The sequence below is a fragment of the Urocampus carinirostris genome, chromosome 18 (assembly GCF_059441175.1).
Source record: "Urocampus carinirostris isolate Australia breed hairy pipefish chromosome 18, RoL_Ucar_1.0, whole genome shotgun sequence".
Lineage (NCBI taxonomy): Eukaryota > Metazoa > Chordata > Actinopteri > Syngnathiformes > Syngnathidae > Urocampus > Urocampus carinirostris.
The window spans coordinates 21256769-21271897 of NC_142366.1; the positions used below are offsets into that span (position 1 = coordinate 21256769).

Here is a 15129-nt window from a genome sequence, read left to right on the forward strand (position 1 = left end):
CAAGTACAAGGCTGCGCATAAGTATACAGTGACACCGCAGGAAGGGGAGTGTATTACACGACACCACAATAGCGGTGAGTGATATGAACAAAATTAATTTGCAGCGTATTTTTCAAATAATCTCTGTTGAATTTATTTGTTTATGTATTTATTTTTAATCTTTAATTGTATTTATTTTAATTTCTGTATTTATTTTAAAATAAATTTACATTTGCTTGTTACCGTTCCTTAAGAATTAAAGGAAACTTCAACAATCAAGATCGAGAATTAATACATAATTATTTAATAAAACTAAATTAATTGAAATATTTTATATTTCATTCAGATTTATGTTATTTCGCTACTTCTACCAAATACCATCACAAATGTGACTTTTTGGAGCAAATTTTCCTGCAAAAATAAAAAAAAGATACTTGAAATTCACGATTTTTGATCTTGTTTTTATTCCTTAAATTCTCTTGAAATTTAATAGAATTTTGTTTTTTAAATATAATTTTGTATTTGTGATATCTTCCACTGCTATTCAATTAAGGATGAATCAAGGACTTGAATTTTTCGAGAGTTCAAATATCGTGAGTATGTTGTAAAAATTGAATAAAGTACTGTCAAACATTTGGTTTCGCTACTTTGATGATCTCATCTCATTAGCTGCACCGCTTATCCTCAGTAGGGTCGCGGGGGTGCTGGAGCCCATTCCAGCACACATTGGGCAGTGGGCAGTGGGCAGGGGACACCCTGAACTGGTTGCCAGCCAATCGCAGGACACACGGGGACAGACAACTCACTCGCTCATTTGCACTTAGGGACAATTTGGACCGGCCAATTTACCTGAAATGCATGTTTTTGGAATGTGGGAGGAAACCGGAGTGCCCGGAGGAAACCCACGCAAGCACGGGGAGAACATACAAACTCCGCACAGGAAGTCTGGAGCCTGAATTGAACCCACGCAGGAGGTTCCCAAGACATGAACTGTGCCGCACATGCGCTAACCACTGCCCTTTGATGATTTCATTAATAATTTTGGGAAATTCATGGACTAATTCAGATGGTTCCAAATCTCACTGTGGGGTTTTGCATTTAAAACACATGCATTGTGGAAAAGAGCAGCTTGCTGTTTTCCTTGTTAAAAATGCAACAAAAAGTAGCAGTTTGTAACTCATAATGTATGCTGTTTTTCTATTCCAGATTCCATAAACGGAAGGAAAATTTGTCTTCCGTGTAGGAAAGGATTCTTTTCTCCAGACCACGACAGCAAAATATGCAAACGCTGGACCGAGTAAGTGCACAACGGCCATCTTGCTTCAAACTTCCATAAGGAAATATAGATTTTTTGGGGGGAGTGTGCTCAACCAACACGCACACATATGTTGTAACTCCTCTGGTACCCTGAATCACACATGCATCACTTTCCACTTGTGTTCTTGTCCAAAAGTAGAATTTTTTCCCTCCGTTAATCTCCGCACAGCTGGCTAGCGACATAGTGACACATGGACAAGTAGTAAAATTTTATGAACTGCCCACACATTATTTATTTTTCGACTTTGAACCACGTCGAGGTTGGTTTCAAACGGAAAAAGGAATTAAATTAGCGAGTAAGCGAGCGTAACATTTTGAGAAAGATGCAGTTCTGGGTTTCGTATTACATGGTATTAACGACATGTACCATTATTGAGTAAAAATACGTGGGGTGAGGTTTGTTTCTGGTGAGGCACAGTCAGATTTACGAATACATGAATGTCCATCTTATTCACCATTGATGGACTGAGCAAGAAAGCAATATATAAACTGTAGCATTGTAAAAAGAAAGTATATGGCTCTTCTCATGAGTACATATGACTCAGAGAGTCTGCTCAGCACACAAGAAAATCTAGCCAGCGCACAAAAATGAGGGCTCAAAATTACTAATTAAGAAGCGACTTCAGTCAAAGTTACAGTGCATACACGTGTTTCCCTGACGTTGTGTCCTAAATGCGGTATTTTGAAGTCAATGTCGAACGAAGTTGAAAATTAAAGTCAGTAGAGTTTGTCGAGAACCGGCTTCTTCGGCTCGGCTCACTAAAAGGAACCGGCTCTTTCGGGTCCTAAACGGCTCTTCAGGTTGTTTTTGCTTCTTTAATCCCAACATGACCGAATATTATGTAAAATTATGCACAAAATGACTTGAAGGAAGGGGGGAATAGAACAAAAAAGAAAAAAAATACCAAAATGAAAAAGTAGTGAAAAGCTGAGAAAAAAAAGAAACAAAAGGAAGAGAAAAAAAGAAGGAAAAATTTAGAAAAAAGCCAGAAAAAAGAGAAGAAAGAAATGTAGGAAAAAAGTAAATAGAGAACAAAAAGAATTAAGTAACACAATGAGATGTTTTTTAAAGGAATTTTTTAAAAAGTAGAAAAAAAAACCACGGAAAAAAGAAGAAAAAGTTTATGTTGCATTCAAATAATTTCCAATTATATCAAGTGAATCTTGTTGCCAACATTGTACTAAAAAAAATGTGGTTAAGTACAGTTCTGTATCTTACAACCGACTAAATAACCCCCAAAAATGTTAATATTATGCGACAAAATATATCAGGAAAAAAAAAGAAATGGATATCTTGTGAAAGAATTGTAAGAAAAAACGGCGTTTGTAGGCCGTACAACCTTTGCAATAGTACATGAGTCAATTCATTCAAAAGAGAAAAATAATTTTGCATTGCCGGAAACTCAGCAAAATGTAACTTGATGTCAAGTTTTGGGCCTGTTTGATAATGAATTATCTTGCCACACTAGGGATTATGGTTGCTCACTGTTGTTTCAAGCGTTGCTCACCGACTTTGCGTGAACGCTCAGACCCGAGGAAAATTACAGGGAACATTGCTCAGAGATACATTTGTATTCATTTTTTTGCCTATTATAACTTAAAATCGGCAAAATTATACTTTTGTCTTCTGTATTGCATCCTTTTGCTCATTTTAAAGGTGTTCTTATTTAACAAAAAATAAGTGAAGGAAATATATCAAACACCCCAAAAAAAAATAGGGTACTTTGTCGAAAATAAGGTTAAACGTCAGTAAAATAAGGGACTGTAAAAACATACTTGAGAAAAGAAAGAAAATCTGTCATTTTAAAAAGAATTTTTTTTGTCATTGTTCATATACTTATTGAAAAATAATAGCCGTTCATGTATAACACACAGTAGATTTTATGTATAGTACAAAAAGTCACGTACCTAAAATAATTTCAAAATTCAAATAATAACACTTACATTTATTTTCATGCAAATTATTTTTTTAGGATTTTTTGTTTGTATTCACGTACCCCCAAATCTTTCAGGGGTACATGGACCTTCCATTAGAAAACTACTCTTTTATAACAATGCCATATTAATATGTTTTTTTATAGAGTTTCTGGTGGTAGGAAAAATGAATCAATAAAATAATACAGAAACAAAAAAATGTGGAAGTTTTATATACATTTGGTTTTTTTTTTTAATCTGAATTTTGGCTGTTTTTGTCAGTAACAAAATGTATATAAATATATACAAACAGCATAAATTATGAATGATAAACTGCTACTTTTTGCTACATTTTAAACACTACGGCGTATTCTTATATTCTTATATATATATATATATATATATATATATATATTGTTACTGACAAAAACAGCTAAGATTCTGAGGGAAGATAAAAGTTTTTAGGTACCAAAGTCCTTTCTCATCTTTAAATTCCACAGCACATTTTTGTATGTATTTTCGTATTTAGGTATTGACTTAGTGAGGTCCCATTTTTTACGGTAAAACGAGAATGATGTAACTATGTTTACGGGTACCAGGTACTGGAGATACAGGAAAAATGTGTCATTTTCTTGGATAAAGGTAACATCATATAGTTACTACATACACATGAAATGAAATGATCTGCATTTATATAGCGCTTTTCAAGTCAATGACTTCCCAAAGCGCTTTACAATGTGCTCCACATTTTCCCAATAGCGGCCTTGCAGCCATGTATTAGGGGTTCAGTGTCTTGCCCAAGGACACTTCGACATGGAACGCGGACGAGCCGAGATACGAACAGGGATCCCTTGATCCCAGGACGAGCGCTCTACCTCCTGAGCTACTGCCGCCCTATAGCTAGTATTTTTGTGGCACTTTAGTCACAATAGCATCTCGACGCCACAACAGCAATTTTATAGCATTACGTAGTATTTTGGAAACCTAAAAAAGTATCAGTTTGCATTTTTGTGTGCATCCCTGCATTTTGGGGGCTGTGCATAGCATTTTAATAACTTAATAACACAGTTTTGTGGTATCGCTGGTGTTTCTGAGACTATTGGTATTTTAGAGCAGAATAACATTTTTTGGTCATGCCGAATGTCATTCTTTTTAAGCAATACTGTCTTTGAAATATTTTACAAATAAAAGCTGTTTGTAGTGGATTATGTTTTATCGATCGATTGAGTGTTCGGTTTTAGTAATTCATGGCACTCTTGGTAATCGACTGAGCGAAAAAGACCGAATGTTTTTTGAACCATCGCCTTGGAAAATGTTGCTTTTTTATCTAAACAGTGTTATTTCATGGGAAATATATGTTTATGATGAATCACATAGCAAAGATTTTTCCATTCTCATTTTATTCTGGAAATAACATTTTTTTCTAGAAATACATTATACCTTATTTTACGGATCTACAAAAAACTGAAAATTTGCCAATACTCCAAAGGTGCACCCTGTAGTCCGAAGCCTTATATACAAAACTATCATTCGCAAAAGACTGCTTTTTGAAGATGTGCCTTTTATTTTTGTACACCTTACAAAGTGGAAAATACGACGGATAAAATTGGAAATGCATACCTGTAGTAACAATTAAATCATTCTACAAATTGTAACTACTCATAAAGAAGTAATCTTCATGGTTTATATTTCATGAAATCCTATTTTTTTTGAGGTTTTTTGATCCAGCCCTAGCTCTTAAGCAATGTTCCCTGTAATTTTCCACGGGTCTGAGCGTTCACACAATGTCGGTGAGCAGCGCTTGAAACAACAGTGAGCAACCATAATCCCAAGTGTGGCAAGATAATTCATTATCAAACATGTCCAAAACTTGACATCAAGTTACATTTTGCTGAGTTTCCGGCAACGCAAAATTATTTTTCTCTTTTGAATGAATTGACTCATGTACTTTTGCAAAGGTTGTACGGCCTACAAACGCCGTTTGTTTTTACAATTCTTTCACAAGATATCCATTTATTTTTATTTCCTGATATATTTTGTTGCATAATATTAACATTTTTGGGGGCTTATTTAATCGGTTGTAAGATACAGAACTATACTTAATCACATTTTTTAGTGGAAGTACAATGTTGGCAACAAGTTTCACTTGATATAATTGGAAATTATTTGAGATGCAACACAAACTTTTTCTTCTTTTTTCTGTGTTTTTTTTACTACTTTTTTTTTAAATTCCTTTAAAAAAAATCTCATTGTGTTTATTTTTTCAGAGCTGTTACTTTTTTCTTTTTGTTCTCCATTTACTTTTTTCCTACATTTCTTTCTTTTCTTTTTTTCTGGCTTTTTTTCTAAATTTTTCCTTCTTTTTTCTCTTCTTTTTGTTTCTTTTTTCTCGGCATTTCACTACTTTTTCATTTTGGTATTTTTTTCTTTTTTGTTCTATTCCTCCCTTCCTTTAAGTCATTTTGCGCATAATGTTACATAATATTTGGTCATGTTGGGATTAGAGAAGCTGTCATGATTACCCAAGTGGAGTCACCTGGGGTAATCATGTGGCGCGCTGGAATGTGCTTCCTGATTGGTCAATGCTCCCCTTTTAAACGCGTTACGCGGAGAACTCCTTGTCGGAGGAGTAACATCTGTACCCCGTATGACGCTCCCGATTACCTGTGCCTTGTTTACCTGATTCTGCCTCCCTCCGATCCGACCTGCTTCCGTTCCACGCTACGATCTTCTCTTCAGTCCCGGTAAACTCGACCTGCTTCCGTCCCACGCTACGATTGGCTACGTGTCCCGAAGCTGTCTTCACGGCGTTGCTGCTGACGTTCGACGGTCATCGCGTCTCCCGCTAACCCTGTACGCTTCCCCAAATAAAAGTATTGTACGAACGCTCTGGGGTCTCCTGCTCTGTTCTGGTAATCCCCGTGACAGAAGCAAAAACAACCCGTAGAGCCGTTTAGGACCTGAAAGAGCCGGTCCCTTTTAGTGAGCCGAACCCAAGAAGCCGGTTCCCTGACAAACTCTACTAACTTTACTCAACTTCGTTCTCCTTCGACTCGACTTCAAAATACCGCATTTAGGACACAACGTCAGGGGAACCCGTGTATTTTTACCTTCATGCACTGTAACTTTGACTTGAGTCGCTTCTTAATTAGTCATTTTGAGCCCTCATTTTTGTGCGCTGGCTAGATTTTCTTGTGCGCTGAGAATGTGCGAGCAGTGCGCAATTGCGCACGCGCGCAATTGCGCACGCGCACACCGTAGAGGGAACACTGCTCTTAAGGTAGTTTTAATTCAATGTGTCTTATTGTCCGGTGGACCTTATATATCAAAATGTTTTGCCAGAGATTTCTTTAAAGTGAACCTTATATTTCGGTGCATTTATAGCAGTGTTTTGAGTGTTTCTCTAGTTCAAGACCTGTTTTCAGGTCAGTTACATTCCCAACAGTACTGATAATGCCCCACAAAGGCAAATTGGCACACACCATTTTACACCACATAGAAAGACCGATAAAGTTTGTTTTGACGTGTTAAGCATGGCAAAACCCACAAACTATAATCTGTTTATTATGGTTAAAGGGGACCAGAACCCCTGGCGACATATGTACATTTCACCAAGTAGCCCCCAACATGCACTCTGCCGGCCACCGCTCGCATCAATAGTCGACAGGAGATAACGGATCGCAGCCACTTGGGTGCTGTTAATTTTAAGCAGAAAAAAAAACTGGAAAAATGGTTCTCATTGAACATGTGTACAACACAGTTGGTTAATAGTTGTATTTTTTTCTCCAGTTTCATGAACATAAGAGACGTTTGTTTCGAATTCCCGAATAGAACAACAACAATGTTTTGAAATCTTTCTTTGTCATTTACCGTATTTTCCGCACTATAAGGCGCACCTAAAAGCCTTTATTTTTTTTCAAAAGATGACCATGCGCCTTATAATACAGTGCGCCTTATATATGGATCAATATTAAGTCGCAAAGTCTTGCAACTAAGGCAAGCGGCCGCCGACTAGATTTTCCCCCGAAGGCAAAGTCGTCCGCGGTGTATGCTGGGATTTATATACCGGCGTTTCATTTCCTAACCAATGTGTCAATCATCATTTGAATCAGTCACTATTGGCTAAAGTTATTAGGAGGTAAAGGGGGTGGATCTTTTTTATCATTTACAGGCTCGCATAGGCTGAAGGGGCAAAACAAAGCTTGCAATTGGCCGAAAAAGATGAATGTGAATCACACGTTGGGTTGCACTACGGCATAGAGAAAACATTTCTTACTATTCTGTACTTGTAAATATTTTACTCTCCTGGATTTACTCACGGTTGAAAGAACACCATGGTTACATATCATTATTGAACGTGATGGCTGCAAGAGAACTTAGGTGAGCTATGCGGCTTTGTATTTTCCCGGTATCTTGTTTTAGAACGATCTTGATGTTTCTGTGATGAGTCTATTTTCAAACTAAATTCAATTCAAAGTGTTTATAGTCATATGCACAGTAAAGAACCCTGTTTTCCTGCACAATAAAATTCTTACTTTGCTGTCCACACAGTTGCCAGCAAACAATAAAATGGAAACTAAGAAATGTTTGGCATTTCTTGAATCCCAAGACTTTAACCTTCCGAATGATATTTGCAACGATGCATTTGAGTGATTGGTGACATCGTACAGACACTGTTTCCGTACATGTCTGAGACACGTATTTGCTTCTTTCGGAATGTTAAGGTGATAATAAGTTTGAGTGAACTATCTGACTGTTTTGTCGACGTTCCCATTGTAGCGCCTTATAGTCCGGTGCACCTTATGTATGGAAAATATAGGACCAAAAAACTTTTGGGAGGAGGTGCGCCCTATAACCCGGTGCGCCTTATAGTGCGGAAAATACGGTACTTAAAGCAGCTCCTTCTAAGAAAGACTTACTAGTAGAAATCCGTAACACTCGCTGGCAATTTGCAACGCTCAGCTTTATTTTCTGTATTATACGACTCAAAATTCTGATAATCTACGTACTCTGATACTATAACGTCAAGTGGTCCTTAATCTTTCACTTCATTGTCCTTTTCTAAGTTGCAAGGCAGAGGGCAGAAGTGAGACCAGACCTGGCAGTGTACAGGCAGACGCCGAGTGCGGACCTCCTGTCTCCAGTAAGAACCATTACATCAATTAATGCCTAAAATGTAATACATCAAGTAATTCAGTATTTACATTGTGGTCATCACTCCTGCAGGTACTGCCCCCTCCTGGGTGATAGTGTCGGTGCTTTCAGCTATCACAGTTCTTTGTCTCCTCATCCTGGTCCTCTTTTGCTACAAAGACAAACTCAAGTTACTCTCTTGTAAGTTGCAACTGTGTAAGCTTTGGAAAATGTCCATTATCGCTGTGTTTCTCTACTGTTTTTGAGCCAAGGAATACTTTTTTTCATTGTGGTATATGGTCTGGATTTGTATAGCGCTTTTCAAGTTATTGAAGACCGCCCAAAGTGCGTTACAATGTGCTTCACACTTACCCATTCACACACACCCAAACACCGATAGCAGCGTCAGCCATGCAAGGCAACTACCCGCTTATTGGGGGCATTAGGGATTCAGTGTCTTGCCCAAGGACACTGACAGTGTCTCAAATCCGATATTTCTGTGTTATATGACTATGGTAAGAACCATACACAGGGTAGGATATTGGTATCATACTAATATTTTATTCCTGCAGTCCAAATTATTAAAATTGACTGATTTAGTAACTTTTCTCACTTCACAACTGCTATTAAAGGTCAACAAAAACATCCAAAAATGATTCATTCAGAAAGAGGGAAATTATTACTTAAGGGGCTGTAGTGAATTCATAATCCCAAAGGTGAGAACAACTAGGAAAAGTATGTGTGTGTCTGTGTGTGGAGTCAAACTTTGGAACAATTTACAAGATAAGATCAACTATTCACTTGTTTAAATTTAAATACAAAAAAACATTACTGGCGGAATACAGAGATGAAGAAAATGGGGTATGAGTGATACGAGAGATTGAGATAAGTGCATCTACAACTATGGTTAACTTTGTTGTTATTGTTGCTATTGTTATATTATAACTGTTATTATTATTAATATTATTACTAATGTTGTTATTATCATTGGTGTATTTAATAGGGAAGATAAAGGGGTAGGGAAAATAGGCATCTTCTTACTACCCCTTTTCGAACAATTTAGGTAACATTATTTTGTTGTTGAGTTATTGTTTTTGTTCTGTTTTTATTTTAATGTTCGAAATAAAGTTTTCATTCATTCATTCAGGAACAACGGGGACAACAGTAGCTCCAAAACAACTTTTTAAATTGTTTTAATAATAGTACTTTTTTTACTATTATAAGTATTGCCAGGATAATTTTACCATTTACCTTTAGCAGGTCGGATTACCAAGCCTGCAGTGGTTTGCCCACCCCTGTTTTTGAACAATAATTCCAATAATACTCTAAAATTAGCAACAATTATCTGCCACTGGACCAAAAAATCTGTTTACCATGTTTTCGTTTTTTTTTTTTGGCGAGATACGATAATAATAAACTTTCAACATTCCGTTCAGAATCTAAATGTCTTTGTTTCTTTATAGTTTATTTGCTGATTCATCAAAAAAAATATGCTAATGAATATATTTTCTCTATATTTATTTAATGTACTCATCAGTGGAAACTGCAATGTCTTTAAGTGATAGCTTAAATTGTTTGACCACATGCTGTCCGCTACCAAAATGTTCAACATAGCAAACACATCGCTCTTTGCTTGTACGCTTCGTCAAACTTCCTTGTCTTTGCGGGGTAGACTTTTGTCTGTTTCTTTAATGCCTGACCCCCTATTGGTTTGTGAGTGTTTGTGTGAATGGGTAAGTGTGAAGCACATTGTAAAGCGCTTTGGGAGGTCTTCATTGACTTGAAAAGCGCTATATAAATGCAGACCATTTACCATTTACCAGCAGACATTTTCTATTTAAGTTGACCTACTCTTTTACGGATTTTTTTTGCCAATCAGAATGCAGAACAGAATTATGAAAATTTGTGGAGCCAAAAGACTGTGAAAAGCGAGGGATTACTGTATAAAGTAATCTGCTGCCACCTACTGATATGTATAAATCTTACAGTTACTTAGCTGAGCATCGGAAGAAAGCAAAGATACTGAACAATGTTTTTTTATTTTATTTTATTACTTTAATAATACCAACCAACCACCCATCCAACCAACCAATCATCTATCCTACCATATTACCAACCAATTATGTATCCAACCAACCATATGTCATGTCATGTCATCAGCCGTACCGCTTATCCTCATTAGGGTCGCGGGGGGGCTGGAGCCCATCCCAGCCATCTCCGGGCAGTGGGCAGGGGACACCCTCAACTGGTTGCCAGCCAATCGCAGGGCACACAGGGACAGACAACTCATTCGCTCATTCACACCTAGGGACAATTTGGACCGGCCAATTCACCTGAAATGTATGTTTTTGGAACGCGGGAGGAAACCGGAGTGCCCGGAGGAAACCCACGCAAGCACAGGGAGAACATACAAACTCCGCACAGGAAGTCTGGAGCTGGATTTGAACCCACGACAGGTTCCCATGACATGAACTGTGCCGCACAAGCGCTAACCACTGCGCCGCCGTGCTGCCCCAACCAACCATATATCCAACCATATTACCAACTAATATACCATATCTTCAGACATATTACCAACCAACCAGCCAGCTAGCCAACCATGTGCCTATTATCAATCATCCTACCATTCTATGATTCATGATTTTAATTTAAATTTGTGCAATTTTCTGCAGCATACGAGAAAAACTCTCACGGCACACTAGTGTACCGAGGCACAGTGGTTAAAAAACACTGCACTATCCTGTGTAATATGTATTTTTTTCCTTTTTTAGTCAATTTGCGGTCATGTGTTCAGAATCTGAAAAGGACAAGAATCCAGCAGGTAGGATGGAATTACTATTACGAAATGATCCTTTTTAAAACCAAGATAAACTGAGTTTGATCTATTTGCTGGTTTAGGAGACCTTGGCCCCCCTTTACCACAGCGGGGTAGGTGGTGGTCTCAAACACATCCCATGTGAGACCACCAAACTCTTCTGCCAACCTCCTCACACCAACAATGGCAACCATTCCCCATGCACTCCAACGGTTCAGACCTTGGAAACAACCATGAAACAAAGTCTGATGTCAAAGGAACAGAGAGAAGCTTCCGGCGGGCCAGAAGAAGTCTCTGAAGAGGACGGGCTTACCAGCGTCTCTCCACTGTTACCGGTTTCCTGCGTGTGCAGCGTCCAAGTCCAGGAGCCTCTGGAAGTCGGGGAGAACGAGGACTGCAGCCAAGCTGTCAGTCCGGCAACCTCCAGGACTTGCTCCTGTGGTGGTCTATCTACTGAGAGTAGTAGTCCACAGGAGATCAGAAACGCAACCGTGACAAGGAGCGAAACAAGCATCGCGTCTCTCGTCTCCTTTTCGCCTCCTCTCCTCCGCTCTACATCGGTTAGTCCGGCGTCTGGCCCGGTTCCTGAGCTCTGCTTACCTTTGAGCAAGGCGAGTACAGAGTTCAAAGATCACCTCAGAGACATGTCACCGGCCAAGCAGAAGGGATATCACAGACTGGATAGCGCAGATTCCTCGTCACCGGACGGCAGTGGACCCTCGATTAGTCCTTTAAAGACTCCGTCGTCGGTGGGACATCTCTATTCAGAAATGCCTCGGGAGAAGCAGAATCTCGAAGGTTGCTGGGGCAACAACGGAGGAAAAACGCTACTGTCAGCCGAATCGGAGCTTGAGTGCACTCCAGGAAGTCTACAAAGTCAGCTTGCGGAGCCAACTCTTACCTCAGGTATGTACAAAGAACAAGAATGTCCAATAAATTAGATTAAATTAAATTATCATTACCCACAAAAAAATAAAGATCAGGCTTCCAAAAGGAAAACATTCTCAAAACAGAACAAAACTCAGAGGCCCATACAATTAAAACAGCCTGTACAGCATACATGCTGAGCCATGCGACTAATCTTAAGCTCTTTACAAAACGTCTCTCTACAAAACGCCTCCCCCCGGGTGGCCAACAACTTTTTCAAGGGAAAAAAAAAAAAAAGATATTTTTTTCAAATCAAACGTTTGCTTTTTTTTCCGATTTCGATATCTTCGTTCGATTTGGAAATTTCGGAATTTCGGTTCGTTTGGCAATTTGAATACTCGGCAGCCGATCAGAAGCCTGCATCGAATAATTTCGTGCTTCCGGACTTTCCTGAGCGTTATAAGAACGTGCATTTGCATATTGTTTTCCAAAGTAGACGCACAGAGAACAAAAGAAAAATGGATTAGTGGTTAGGAATCAAGCCACAACCTCAGCCCCAGAAGAAAGATTCAAAAGAAGCGAACAAAATGTATGACGCTACAAAACGTAAACTTACATTAGAAGCATCGTGGAAAGAGGAGTTCACGTGGCTTGTATCAGACGACGCAACGCAAACATTGCATGAATGAAGATGAGTAAATACAGGTACATACATATATATACATATATATATATATATATATATATATATATATATATATATATATATATATATATATATATATATATATATATATATATATATATATATATATATATATATATATATATATATGAGTATATGCGTATATATATGTTACATAAAATGCGTTTTCAAAATACCACTTTATAATGCTATAATACAAAACACTACCAGAAAAATAGTACTACATATGTATTGCTACAGAAATACTGCAAAACTACAGCAATACTATAACAATTCTACTATAGAAACACAACAAAAACACTCCAAAATAATACTACTGTAATATTTTATGACAGAAATACTACAGATATAAATAACATTTTTTACTATGGAAATACTACAAAATACAACAGAAATAGTGCAAAAATACAAAACAATAATAATGGAGTATTACTAAACAAACACCAAAACTATAATAGTCCTGTAATACTACAAAAATACTACAAACATAATTAAACATCTACTATCGTAATACAACAAAATACTACAGAAATACTAAGAATTTACTCCTATGGAAAAAATCCTAAAAAAAACTACTGCAGAAATAGTACAAAAATAAAACTAGAGTAATACTACAAAAAACACTGAACTTCAACAAAAATCAGACTATGGAAATACTAAAAAAAATATTTTCAGAACATTACAACTACTATAACGCTTGAAAACTAAATATCAAATGAAGTGCTTAAAACTGGGACCTTATATATTATTTTGCTTTAATTGGGATAGTTTTAAAACCAATTCGACGAGACTAATCTACTTCAAAATAACTATACCATGCAAATATCTGCATGTATATTTATTCTCTTTCCAAGATTGGCCCCTTGGCCAAAACTTTTGAACCTGATGCTGCCCCCGACTCCAAATTTTTGCCCACCCCTGGAGTAGAGCATGGAATGAATTCTTGTCGGTATGCAAAACAACAAAGTGAGAGCTTATGTATTTAAGGTTGAGGCTCCGATCTGTTTTTGTAGGCCACCTTACTTTGCTGCCACGCGGTCGCACTTGCACACAACCTAGATACACTCACAGTTTTGAATTTCCACGGGGGAAAAATAGAAGAGGCCAGACAGGAAATGTATGTTGGGCTTTACTGGAAAGTTGCAGCGTCACACCAAGCCGCTGTTGAATATTTCTCACTGAAACCAAAAACACATTTGGGATCACACAGAATGGTCGTAGTAGTTTTCAAATATGAGTACAGCATGTGTAAGGCTACGGAATTTTACTGCACATTTAGATAGATGACGGTTTTCAATACTTGGGGTGCGAAACAAGGACAGTTTAAATGGAAAGACAAAAAATGTCCAGACTACAGACTATTATTAAACCATTCCTTGATCTAAACTAAAAGAGGTTTTCTTCTTCCTATGGGGGTAATAATAAAAAATAATTGAAAAGCACTGGTTTAAAGGGACGGCACAGTCTTGGTAGGTTTGCAGTTGTTTTATGCTCTCTCCATTTTGACATTGTTGCTAGCACAGTGCTCCAGGAGACGTGTAAATGTTGCATAATCTTCTTGAATCTCATTCTTTTTCATAACTCCATCCTGGAACTTCCTGGTGTGTTCTTTGGTCTTTATAATGCCTTGTGTTCTCCAGTGTCTTCTTTCACCGACTCCTGAACCCGTCACTAAGCAGGTGCATTTAAACTAAGCTATAGTTCTTTTTGGTCATTGATTAGTCATTTAGGTTGACGTTGGATCATTCAGAAGACATCAGGGAATTTTTGGAGTCAGTTGGCTGCTGTGAGAGTCACCTCTTTTTGTAGGCGGTGAACCAGATATTAAAAAATAGGACGGCCAAAGCAGGGGTTTCAAATTCGGCCTGGAGGCCAATTGCGGCCATCAGGATGAGTTTGAGGCCCATGCCTGAATATCACAAACGAATGAAAAAGGTAAAAGAAAAGGGAAAAATGAAGAAAAAAAGAAAAATACCAGTGAACACATTGAAAGAAAGAAAATAAAAACAAGAAAATACATAGGGAAAAACTAAAAAAAAGAGAAAGAAAAAAGAAGATAGGAAAAATGAACAGATAAGAAGGAAAGGTTAAAAAAAGAAGAAAAAGATCAAATAAAAAACAATAATGTTGCAAAATCTTCTTGTATCCAATTCTTTCACATAACTCTATCCCAGAACTGCCTGGTGTGTTCTTTGGTCTTTATAATGCCGTGCGTTCTCCAGTGTCTCCTTTCACCGACTTCTGAACCTGTCACAGAGCAGGTGCATTTAAACATAGCTATAATTCTTTTGGTCATTGATTAGTCATTTAGGTTGACATTGGATCATTCAGAAGACATCAGGTAATTTTTGGAGTCAATTGCCTGAGCTGAGAGAACAGGGGGGCAATATTTTTTCAT

General features: G+C 37.7%; 1 protein-coding gene across 1 annotated transcript in view; it reads left to right on the forward strand.

Annotated features, from left to right (window-relative positions):
- tnfrsf11a (tumor necrosis factor receptor superfamily, member 11a, NFKB activator) overlaps positions 1-15129 on the forward strand; it is a 45410-nt gene that overhangs the window by 19821 nt on the left and 10460 nt on the right. The window contains exons 5-9 of the mRNA XM_088322324.1: positions 1186-1276; positions 8277-8353; positions 8437-8544; positions 11115-11164; positions 11242-12064. Coding sequence (XP_088178450.1) covers positions 1186-1276; positions 8277-8353; positions 8437-8544; positions 11115-11164; positions 11242-12064 — 1149 coding nt within the window. The remainder of the gene's footprint in view (positions 1-1185; positions 1277-8276; positions 8354-8436; positions 8545-11114; positions 11165-11241; positions 12065-15129) is intronic.